Source organism: Vulpes lagopus, chromosome X (assembly GCF_018345385.1).
Source record: "Vulpes lagopus strain Blue_001 chromosome X, ASM1834538v1, whole genome shotgun sequence".
Classification (NCBI taxonomy): Eukaryota; Metazoa; Chordata; class Mammalia; order Carnivora; family Canidae; genus Vulpes; species Vulpes lagopus.
The window spans coordinates 56,254,564-56,266,225 of record NC_054848.1 but is presented as its reverse complement, the minus strand read 5'-3'; the positions used below and the strand labels follow the sequence as shown (position 1 = coordinate 56,266,225).

The window sequence follows — 11,662 nt, the reverse complement described above, 5'->3', positions numbered from 1 at the left end:
GCGGCTTTTTCTTCTTTGATGGCGGCTTTTTCTTCTTTCCCTTTATCTGGAGGCCCCGCGGGATTGGCTAGAGCTGGCGCTACGGGACTGCAGAAGCTTGCGCCTTCCACTACGGACGCCTGAAGGAGACCCGCCGGGATTTGGGGAGAATGAGAACTGGCGCTAACGAGAGCCTGTGACCAAAGAAACAAAAAACGCAAAGGCGGAGTTTCCCGCCCCTGCTCTACCTTTGGATCCACCACCACCCCCACAACCGACCCAAACTTCCTATTGGTCAGCCAGCTTTATCCCCATTGTTGCGAGGGCCCAAGGACCCGGTCTGTCCTAGATTATGCCTGCTTCCAGGGCCGCAGCGAAGACGGTCAGTTTTGTTGCCCTTTTCAGGCGTTTGTTCCGGACATGCCCGTGGGGCCTGAAGGGACTTTGTGCGGCGAAGGAAGCCATTGAGGGTTCGGTCGCAGTTTTCGGAGATGCCGCCCAAGGGAAAGAGCGGTTCCAGGAAAGGGGGGAAAGGTAGAGCGGCCAGAACGGCCAGGGAGAATGGGGTCGGGTGAGGAGTGAGGGGAGGGAGCAGAGCGGCGATTCCCGGGGGGCAGCGGATGGCCAGTGACTAGAGGACTGACCGTGGAAGTGAGAAGTTGGGAGACAATCAGTGCGGACTTCTCTGGAAAGCCTTAATTGAAAAAGCATGGAAATGAGATGGTAACTAGAAGAAGACAGGACGAAGAGAAAATTCTGTTTGTTACTTAAGAATGGGGAAAACTTAAGAGTGAGGCTGATGTGAAGAGTCCAGTAGAGTTAGAGGGATGTAAAGGTCCAGAGGAGTGAGGTTTGAGAAAACGGGGTCCAGGACCGAGGTGGAGAAGTTGACCTTTGAATAGGAGAAGGGGCACATTATGTTTTTTAAGATTTATTTATTTATTCATGAGAGACAGAGAGAGAGAAGCACAGACATAGGCAGAGGGAGAAGCAGGCTCCATGCAGGGAGCCTGATGTGGGACTCAATCCTGGGACTCCAGGATCACGCCTGGAGCCAAAGTCAGACCTCAACCGCTGAGCCACCCAAGCGTCCCAAGAAGGGATACATTATGCTTGCGGCCATAGGGAAAGGAACGAGGGTGGGTGTGGTTGTAAAAATTGGGGCCAGACTGGGAAGCTGGAGTTTATAGGATATCATGATTAATGGCCTCAAATTCTTATGAAAGTGGAAGGTAAGGGTAGTTTTTAAGACTGAGGGGCAGAGACTGAGTGTGGGTCTTGAGTGATAAAGGTTTGGAATAGCCATTGAGGGTGATGGGAAAGGGAACAAAACACTAATAAAAGGATCAGCCCTCAAGGCTGAGAGCCTAGGATTGAAGTCCATGCATTTGTAGAGGACACAGTCCACACAATCATGATTTACCTGGTAACTTGAACTGGCGTAATATAGGATTGGAAAGACCTAGGTGTCGCCTTGAGCCAAGGTTGGTTTGTTGGACAATGATAATAGAATAGCAGGACAAAGTAGTTAAGCGTGCCACTGGGAACACAGATGATCAAGCAAGGGGTCCAGACTCCGAAGGGAAGGAGAAATTTGTTAGTCTAGGGGAACATAGCAGGATAAAGGTATGGAAGTGGGGAGTGGTTTCTGTGAAGCCAAAGAGCCAGTGTTGTGGGAGTGAGGCATGATAAGGCTGGAAAAACATGAAGTTGTAGCCAGAGACTGAACTGTTCTCAACATGGTTCCATCGTGTGCCCTTGGGAACAGTGGCCCCACGTAGAAGGCATCAACATTCAGGAGGGATGTCCAGAAGTGTGAAGTTAGGTCACTAGATGGTTCCTCAGCATAGGTGGCAAGGTCATCCAAGATGATGGCGAGAGTGAGGGCAGAAAGGAATCCTGAAACTGCCAGCATCCTCAGTCAGTCAAAGGGAGTGAGGAGGCAGTCAGAAGGTAGCCACCAGATGATGGGATAACTGGAAGGCATCATCATTTGAGAGTGAATATACAGCAAACCCACTTAAGAGTTTGGTGGGATAAAATTCCTTTGGCAGTAACATTGTCTTAGGCATTTGGTGGTCAGGTATTTTGGGTTTTCAGTGTGCCAGGTATTGTGCGAGGCATTAGAGATACTAAGACAAGTAACATGGAGTCTCTTGATTAAAACTTTTCAGTTGCTCCCTTTTCTAAGGATAAATTCCAGGTTCCTTAGTTGGACTCATAGGACCTTATGTCCTAACTCTCAGCCACCTCCCCTGGGCTTATCTCACAACACTCCCACCTCAGATTTTGCTTCATCCATAGTTTCCAACACACACCACATTGTTCTACCACCCTGGAGTAGCTCCTCATCCCTGTCCTTTCTTCACTTGGTCAGTTTCTGCTCATCCAGGAAATCTTCCCTGACTGGCTAAAATGCCCCTCTGTGCTTCCACAGCCTTCTGTCCATAGATCATAGGTCATTCTGAAATGATCTGTTTACATGTCTCTCTGCTCCAGTAGCTTATGGTTTCCATGAAGGAAGGTACCATTGCTTGTTCATCTTTATATCTCCAGTGTCTGGAACTTAGTAGTTATTTAGGAAACGTTCACTGAACTTAACATTTAACCCAGCCATAGTTCTTACGAACATCCACCTCTAACAGTAAGTATGCGGCCATGAACACAGAAGTTAACACAGTGGTAAGATGACATCATAGTAAAATCTAAGATGCTGCCTGTGGTTGTTACTCTGAATATCAACAACTTTTCTTAGGAAGGTATCAGTAGGCAATGTCATAGACTCCAGGAATTTGGACATAAAGATAGTATATTTAGCCAAATATGGCTGGTGGAAAATTAGATTTTTATTTAAAATATATATGGCCATTAGAAATGACAAATACCCACCATTTGCTTCAACGTGGATGGAACTGGAGGGTATTATGCTGAGTGAAGTAAGTCAATCGGAGAAGGACAAACATTATATGTTCTCATTCATTTGGGGAATATAAATAATAGTGAAAGGGAATATAAGGGAAGGGAGAAGAAATGTGTGGGAAATATCAGAAAGGGAGACAGAACATAAAGACTCCTAACTCTGGAAAACGAACTAGGGGTGGTAGAAGGGGAGGAGGGCGGGCGGTGGGGGTGAATGGGTGACTGGCACTGAGGGGGGCACTTGACGGGATGAGCACTGGGTGTTATTCTGTATGTTGGCAAATTGAACACCAATAAAAAATGAATTTATTTTAATAAATAAAATATATATGGAGATTTGACTTGCTGGAATTGTGAGTACTCAAATACATAGTTGCAGTGCTTATTAGACATCTTGCAAGAGAGTTCAAGGATTTGCCCTTTGAAGGCAGGATTTCAAATTAGGTCCAGAAAGTCTGGACTAGGCTTTTGGCGCTCTCCATCTATCAGCACACTCACTCGTATATTCATTTTCCACAAAGGGTTTATGTAGGACACAAATTTCTTGCTTTATGGGAGGTGAGTCACAGATTAATTTAGCCTCTTGTAGTAAAGTGTCTGGCTGAGTGCCCTTTGGAAGTGTGGTGCTAGGACAGAAATATCAACTCTTATTTTATTGGACCTTTCTGTAAATATCAGGATGCATTATAAACGAGTACCTGTGATCTCTTCTCTAAAGGGGGAGCCGCCTCCGGGAGTGACAGTTCTGACAAGAAGGCCCAGGGTCCCAAAGGTGGTGGTAATACAATAAAGGTGAGTTACTCATTAATTTCCTTTCACATTAAATTTAAATTACTTCTATACATCTCTTATTTTGGTACCCAGGAAAGGAAGATGGTATGCTTAACTCATTGTAAGGAAGGAATGTAATGGTTAACTCATTCTAAGAGGCTAGCCTAATGCTGATATAAAATCAAGATAACATAAAATTGGAAGGTAGCGACCAGTCTCACTTACAAACGGTAATTCCTTTTAAGGATTTCCTTAAATGCTTTCTCAAACATTCCAAATTTCTTAATCCTTCCTGTTGTGTTCTGAAATGTATTAAGTGTACATTTCAAGAAATAATACAAAGTATGAAGAAAATAAACAAATGAACTATTTCTCAGAAGGAAAAAATATTTTATAAAACCAAGGGCTTAGATAAACAGGCAAAGGTACCAACCAGTCCCATCAGGTAGCTACCCACTAGTAAACTACAAGCCAGGGTCCTGACTGTTAAAACTGGGGTGGGAGACAAATCACAGATAATTACTTGCAACTACTTGACCTAGTCCCAGGGGAGTGTCTGCCCTGGGAAAATACAGTCTGTGAACAAAACCATACTACTTAGTGCTATGTAACAAGCAATTTCCATGTTCTGGTCAGGGTGTGGGATTCCATACTTTGATTCATTTGTTCAGTATGGATTTAGTGACCTCTGCCCTGCAGCAAGCAGTGTACTAAGTTCTGGGTTTAAAAAAAAAAAAAAACAGGAAGTAAGAGGTGGATTTTATTATCCTACTGCAGTTGGAACCGTTAGGAAAATAAATACATTGCTGCAGTAGTGTCCTATAAATCCAGCCACATGCAGCCAAAAAGAGAGAAAGAGAAATAATATAGTGTGAGCTGTTCTACCCACTCTTCTACTCAGTGAACCAGAGAAAGCGTGAGATGGGAGACATGAATCTGCTTTTCCACAGTTGACCTCTGTTCTCATATAAGCATCCAGTTATGTGAAGTGGGACTCTGGCATCCAAACATAATGTTTTCATGAAACATAAGTTCCAAATACAAACCAAGTACTTCATCTGGTGTTCAGCAGAAGAAGTGGTCATTGTTGCCACAGGCCTGAGAGACAGGCTATGTTGGGTTTAATGAGGGCTGATGTGTTGGGTCTCTGGTACGGCATTTTCATAAGGGATGTTATAGGGTAATTTTGGCCACGTGCAGTTTTCCCCCTACGTTTTGACTTGTACAAGCACCCAGCCTAAGAGACTGCTCCACTGCATGTGAATTTGAAGAGGCACCTCACCTTTTCTGGAAAAAAGTAACTTCAGTGTGGCTGTGCGTGAGGTATGTGGAAAGAAGTGGCACATAATCAGGTAGGAAAGTTGATTAGAACCAAATTTTCCTAAGATAATTTTAGACTCCCATTCAGTTGTAAAAAAATAATACATTTACCTTTTACCCTGCTTTCCCCGATGGTAACATCTTACATCAAACTCCAGTACGATAGCACAACCAGGAGATGGACATTGATACAGTGAAGATACAGAAGATTCCCATCACCCCAAGGATCTTGTCTTGTTGCTGTTTTATAGCCATGCTCACTTCCCTCCCCTACCTTCTCTATCCTTAACCCCTGGCAGCTGTTCTCCATTTCTGTAATTTCATCACTGCAAGAATGTTACGTGAATGAAATGATGCAATATGTAACCTGGCTTTTCCCACTCTCGGCATAATTCTCTGGAGCTTTCATTCAAGTTACTCCACTTATCAATAGTCTGTTCCTTTATGTTGCTGAGTAATGTGCACTGAACGGATGTGCCATATGTTTAACTGTTCACCTGCTAGAGGACATCTGGATTGTTTCCAGTGGTTTGTAAAGGTCCCAGCAGGGAGAAGACCCTGGAACCCTCTGGCTTTCAGGGCTATGCTCCTTCCATATCCTGCCATTTTGCTTTCAACCGCACTCCTGAGCCCATACCCTGCCCTGTGTCTCTAGAGCAGTCCAGATTCTGAAATCCATCTGCCGACCATAGCTTCCCTCCTGCCTCCCGATTGTTTTTCTGGTCTTCTTTGCACACAGACCTCGAGCCCACCTGTTCTCCCCACCTTCTCCCAGGCTTCATATCTGTTGTCCAAGCCCTGTATGACCTATAAACTGGAAAGTAGGTCAAAGAGCTTGACCACTGGATCTGGGAGCCCTAGCTCTTTCCTTTTGGTCATTTGCTGCATCCACCTCCCGGTCTCCAACTTGGGATCAATCCTGTCGTCTACTTCTTTTACATTTACACCCAGAAGTGCTGGGTCACATGGCCTTGCGAATTGGGACCACTGATTCCTGGTCTCTGACCTAAGCCAGGCCCTCAGTACTGCTCAGCAGTCCTTTACCGCTCACCTTCAGCTGTCAGCCACCCTGCTTCATCAGGCAGCAGACAACTTCATCCAGTGGTTCTCAACCCTGATGTACTTCAGATTCCCCTAGACAGCTTCTAAAACTACTGGGGCCCAGGGTCTCACCCCAGACCAGCTGCCTCAGAATCTCCGGGGGGGTGGGCCCTGGACCTTGATGGATTTTATAGCACTGCTGAGGATGATTCTGATGTGCTGCTGGGGTTGAGAAACACTGATCCAGTCTCACAAGGTTGGTGTGAGGATTTCATGCGAGAATGTGTGCAAAGTGGTTAGCCTGGTACCTAGCAAATACTAGCTTTTAAATATTGTTAAATTTTCACATGAAAATGGAAACCAGACCTATAAGCAGTAACTCATTGGCGTTCCAGCCCCCCTCCCAACAAAGTTCTCTTTATCCACACCTCCCCTGTCTTCTCAGTGTTCTTCCTCTAAGGCTCACAGATATTTCAAGCAGTGCACCGAATGCCATGCCTTGCTCCTTCATCTTCTCTACCCTCTTTGGTTGCTGTCTTCAGCCTTTCTCTCCTGACTGCATCTTTCCCTTCATTCTGAGATTATGCCCAGGGACCTTTAAAATAGACACGTGCTTGTGACCTTTTTCTTCTAATAAGAGCTCTGTCTCCTTTTCTGACTCATCTGGGGGAGTACCCCACATGCCTTCCCTTCCCACCCCCCATTACTTCCTTGAGCTGCCTGCCACAGCCTGGCTTCTGCTCTTTCTGCTTTTGCTAAGGTCGTCGATGTCTCAGTACTAAATTGATTGTACTTCTTACCTGGTCACTCTGCAGCATTTAAGCCTGTTGACCATTTCCTCCCTGAAACTGTCTCTTGCCTTGGTTTCCCTGAACACGCCTTTCTGTCCTACCTATTTGGCCTTCGTACTGCACGTATAGAGCATCTTTCTTTGCTGTGGCCTAAATGTCAATATTCTCCAAGCATGTCTTTAGCCTTTGTTTCTCCTCTTCTTGTTCTGTGTAGCCTCCCTGGGTAATCTCCTCCCTCCCGCAGTGGAGGATTGATCCCGCGCTACCTCCACGCTAATCACTCCCAAATCCTCTGTGGGTCAGCTCTTTTCTAAGATGGGAGTCTACATGGTTGCCAGTCAGTCTGTCACATTGCAGAGGCCACAGATACTACAGACACGTCATGTCTAACCTGTCAGGCTGTCCAGACCAGAATACTTGTTTATTCATTGATAAAATGTTAGATGGTATCCTCTTTCCTTTATCATGTTTCATTCATGTCCCAGTAATCAAACCAACCAGAAGTATGGAATCATAAAGAGGGAGGCATTCTCAAAGTTGTTTTTAGCTATGCCAAGTTGAGGTCTGATGAACCATCCTTGTTTCCCAACATGTATCTCTCTAGTGTTCAGACTGTTTGTCCCTGTCTTTCTTGGACAGTTGCTGGACACATTCTCTAGAAGTTTGCGTCTCAGAGCCCTGCCTTTTGACAGATCATTTCCTTTGTTATGTTCCTATCCCCTGTGTAGCTTCTCCAGACAGGAAGTTATTCCTGTGGGTCTAGAATCCCCTTGCCTTCAATTCCAGTAGTTGAACTCTGAGGCCAGTCTTGATTTGCTTGCCTCTACATTCATAAGGGAGACACCGTTAACTCCCATTCCAGAGTATGATGTACAATATGAAACTATGGATTGAGTTTGAATGAGAAATTGGAAATCATGTAGAACAGCTACCTTGACAAAATCATTTTTAAAGGTAGAGTGATTTGTGTTTTTAAAAAACATGGCTTTATATAAACGTAAGTCAAACTTGAATACTTCCATAGGGTTGAATATACTTAACATAAGATACGTTTTCAAAGTGCCAAATTCTGAGGAGCTTTATACATTGGGCCTCTTTTGGTAAAGTATTTCCTCATGGGTTTTTTTTTTTTTTTTTTTCCTCATGGGTTTTTTAAATATCATCCCCACTCTGATGGAAGTAATGGCTAACCTTTATTGAGTATTAACATCGTTATCTCAGTCTTCACAACCCTACGAGAACGCATAGTTACTGTTATTATCTCAGGGCACAAATGGGGAAACAGAGGTTTAAGAAAATGCCTCCAATCACACAGCAGTGTTGGGATTTGACTCAAGGGCCCCAGCTTTCAACCATTATGTCTCCTCTTCCTGTTACCATTGAAGTACATGGTAAAGATGGGAGCTTCTCACAGCCCTGTGCCCGTTGCTGTCTAAATCAGAGTTCCCAGATAGCGTCTTGACACAGGAAATGGGTTTGTGGCCATCGCCCAACGGAGCAGACTTCCAGGACTTTGTTGCTATGAACCTGATGTGTTTTCTCACTATGGAAGTAATCCAGACATGACTGCTATACTGTAAGAAAGGGAACCATTTGCATGTCCCAAATACCATGTGAACATACTTTTTCCTTGTAGGTTAGACACATTCTGTGTGAAAAACATGGGAAAATCATGGAAGCCATGGAAAAGTTAAAGTCTGGAATGAGATTCAATGAAGTGGCCACACAGTATAGTGAAGATAAAGCCAGGCAAGGGGTATGGTGCTGTTATCATTTAAAATGATCTTTCCCTGAGGTGTCTGGGTGGCACAGTCCAGTTGAGCATCTGACTCTTGGTTTCAGCTCAGGTCATGTTCCCGAGGTTGTGAGATCAAGCCCTGAGTTGGGCTCCGTGCTCAGTGCAGAGTCTGCTTGAGATTCTCCCTCTGCTCCTCCAGCTCGTGCTCTCTCTCTCTCTAAAATAAATAAATCTTTAAAAAAAAAAAAAAGGAAAAACAGTCTGCCATGGAGGACACACAGCAGTAGGGATTATTTCTGCATTCTGCCATTAATTTTAGCCTTATCTTGGTTTAAAGATCCTAAAAGCAGAAATGTCCAACTTGTGAACAGTTGAGTACAGGTCACCTGTGTCTAAAACTAGGCATTACCAAACTGGCACAGCTAACAGACAACCAGCAACATTGTGAGTGTTTATGTGTTCAGTCCAGGGTTGGATCTCTTCTACCTGTTTGTCCTTGTCAAGCACGCTTCTTCACAGTCCAGATGAATAAACCTAGGAACCTTAGCATTTGTGTTGGGAAATTCTCAAGTTACAGTAGAACTGTTGCCTCTTCAGGGCCACCTGACATCACATATCTTTTGGGTTTTTCAGGGCGACTTGGGTTGGATGACCAGAGGTTCCATGGTGGGACCATTTCAAGAAGCAGCATTTGCCTTGCCTGTAAGTGGGCCAGATAAGCCTGTGTTTACCGACCCTCCAATTAGGACAAAATTTGGATATCATATTATTATGGTTGAAGGGAGAAAATAAAATGGTATGAAAGACTGAACATGTTTTATACATTCTGTTTATTTCTTTAAAAGGTATTGAGTAATCCTTGTATTTTTATTTTTATTGTGGGTTTGTAGGCATAAAATGAGGTGGAGAAAGGTTATTATACACTGTAGTAGTTGTTCTCAAAGGTAAGTCAAGCGGGGTCACCTGGCTGGCTCAGTCAGTAGAGCATGTGACACCTGATCTCAGGGTTGTGAGTTCGAGGCCCACATTGGGTAAAGAGTTTCCTTTATAATTTTTTTAAAGATTTAAAAAAAAGATAAGCAGACTCCTTTTAACCTGTAGTCTCTTCACTCCCAGAACTACTCTCTAAGTCTCAGTATATCCCATAAGTTAATTCAAAAACCATCTCTGGGGGAGCCAAATACCTAGTTCACACTATTCACACATTGAATTGGATAGAAAATAGATGGAATAGTATATGAAAAATCATAAAATAAGTTCCTAGGCAGCACTTGTTTTATAAGTTAGCCAACTTGGATCTGCCAGGAGAGTTATTAGCTCCATTGTCTTTTTTTTTAAGATTTTATTTATTCTTAAGAGACACAGAGAGAGGCAGAGACATAGATAGAGGGAGAAGCAGGCTCCCTGTGGGGAGCCCGATACAGGACTCAATCCCAGGACTCTGGGATCATGCCTTCAGCTGAAGGTGGACACTCAACTACTGAGCAACCCAGGCATCCTGCTCCATTGTCTCAATACTATACACTGTACATAATGGCCATTCAACCTGAACCTTTTTTCAAAATTCAATTTAGTTAACATACAGTGTATTATTAGTTTCAGGGGTAGAATTTAGTGACTTATCAGTTGCATAGAACACCCAGTGCTCACTCCCATCAAGGGCCCTCCCTAATGCCCATCATCCAGTTATCCCATCTCCTCACCTACCTTCCCTCCAGCAACTATTTCCTACAGTTAAGAGTCTCTTATAGTTTGCCTTCCTCTATTTTTATCCTATTTTACTTTTCCTTCCCTTCCCCTATGTTCATCTGTTTTGTTTCTTAAGATCCACATGAGTGAAATCATTATGAGCTCTTCTTTTTAAATAAACCTTTCTTGGAGGAAAAGAAGGCACTCAGTTCTACCAGTTGTTTGTACTAGACTCAGCAGCCAATGTTCTGTGTGTCTGCATTTTTAAATTTCATAATGTCATATTTATGACATATAAAAAAGTATAAGGAATATTATAAATACTATATTGCTTCAAAAATAAAACTTTGCCAGGGCTGCCTGGGTGGCTCAGTCGCTTAAATGTCTGGCTCTTCATCTCAGCTCAGGTCTTGATCTCAGGATCCTGAGTTCAAGCCCCACATTGGGTTCTACGATACACATGGAGCCTACTTTAAAAAAATTTTTTTAAATAAAACTTGGCCAATACAACCATGTGATTCATAACGGTGATTCTTCTAGCACACTGTGTTCTCACTCAGCTGCATTTGACATATAAGTTTCTTATTTTGGGGTTTCTGGGCATCTCCAGCAGTTATGCCTCCATGAGATTTTACCCACTGAGCAGACTAAACAGATGCCACAGTCCCTGAGTACAGATATACCAGTATGGTATTGAGAGATGTTCAAAATAGCAGGCATATAAGATGAAACCGTTTTTTAAAACCCCGTTCAAAACAGTGTCTCTAAATAAGGGCTGTAAATTCTGAAAATCTTGGAAGAAAATTCTGAAAAGCTTTAGATGCATGAGATACAACCTAGTTAGCATCCTTTGCTCAGGACATTGGCTTACCCAGGATACCAAGTGAATGCCTTTTGCATGGGTGTCACCCACAAAAGAAGCCGGAGTGCTGGAAAGGTAGAGTAGAAAAAGCAAACTAATTTGTGGCATGGAGAGAGAAAGCAGCTATAGATAGCTTGTGAGAAGGTAGAACAGGAATGGGTCTCTGACACCAAGCAAACCTTTGGGAAGTTAATTTTGAACTGGCAACTAAGGTTCTAAAGGAGTTGATAAATGAAAAAATTAGGGATTTATACATAGTACAGCTCATGAATTTAATCCTGCTTTGAAAATGCATCTTTTGGGGATCCCTGGGTGGCTCAGCAGTTTAGCGCCTGCCTTCAGCCCAGGGTGTGATCCTGGAGTCCTGGTATCGGGTCCCACATCGGGCTCCCTGCATGGAGCCTGCTTCTCCCTCTGCCTGTGTCTCTGCCGCTCTCTGTGTCTCTCATGAATAAATAAAATCTTTAAAAAATGTATCTTTGTTTCATGTTCAATGCTTAATGAACCAACTTCATTCAGAGTAAAATAATTGAAAATTAAAACCAAAATGAG

The 11,662-nt window shown here is 43.5% G+C and overlaps 1 protein-coding gene across 1 annotated transcript; it reads left to right on the top strand.

Moving 5' to 3' along the window:
* The first annotated feature begins 397 nt into the window (after nt 1-397).
* Nucleotides 398-9,370, top strand: PIN4 (peptidylprolyl cis/trans isomerase, NIMA-interacting 4). Its single transcript, XM_041742255.1, has 4 exons — nt 398-513; nt 3,617-3,690; nt 8,458-8,577; nt 9,193-9,370. The coding sequence occupies exons 1-4, from the start codon at nt 471-473 to the stop codon at nt 9,349-9,351; spliced, it is 396 nt and encodes a 131-aa protein (XP_041598189.1). The 5' UTR covers nt 398-470; the 3' UTR covers nt 9,352-9,370.
* Nucleotides 9,371-11,662: the final 2,292 nt, after the last annotated feature.

Bases quoted from the DNA above. Each gene is read 5' to 3' on its own strand.
- PIN4 (XM_041742255.1), top strand. From the start codon at position 471: ATGCCGCCCAAGGGAAAGAGCGGTTCCAGGAAAGGGGGGAAAG. The intron at 514-3,616 runs GTAGAGCGGCCA...TCTTCTCTAAAG, and splicing joins TTCCAGGAAAGGGGGGAAAG to GGGGAGCCGCCTCCGGGAGT. The intron at 8,578-9,192 runs GTATGGTGCTGT...TGGGTTTTTCAG, and splicing joins AAGATAAAGCCAGGCAAGGG to GGCGACTTGGGTTGGATGAC.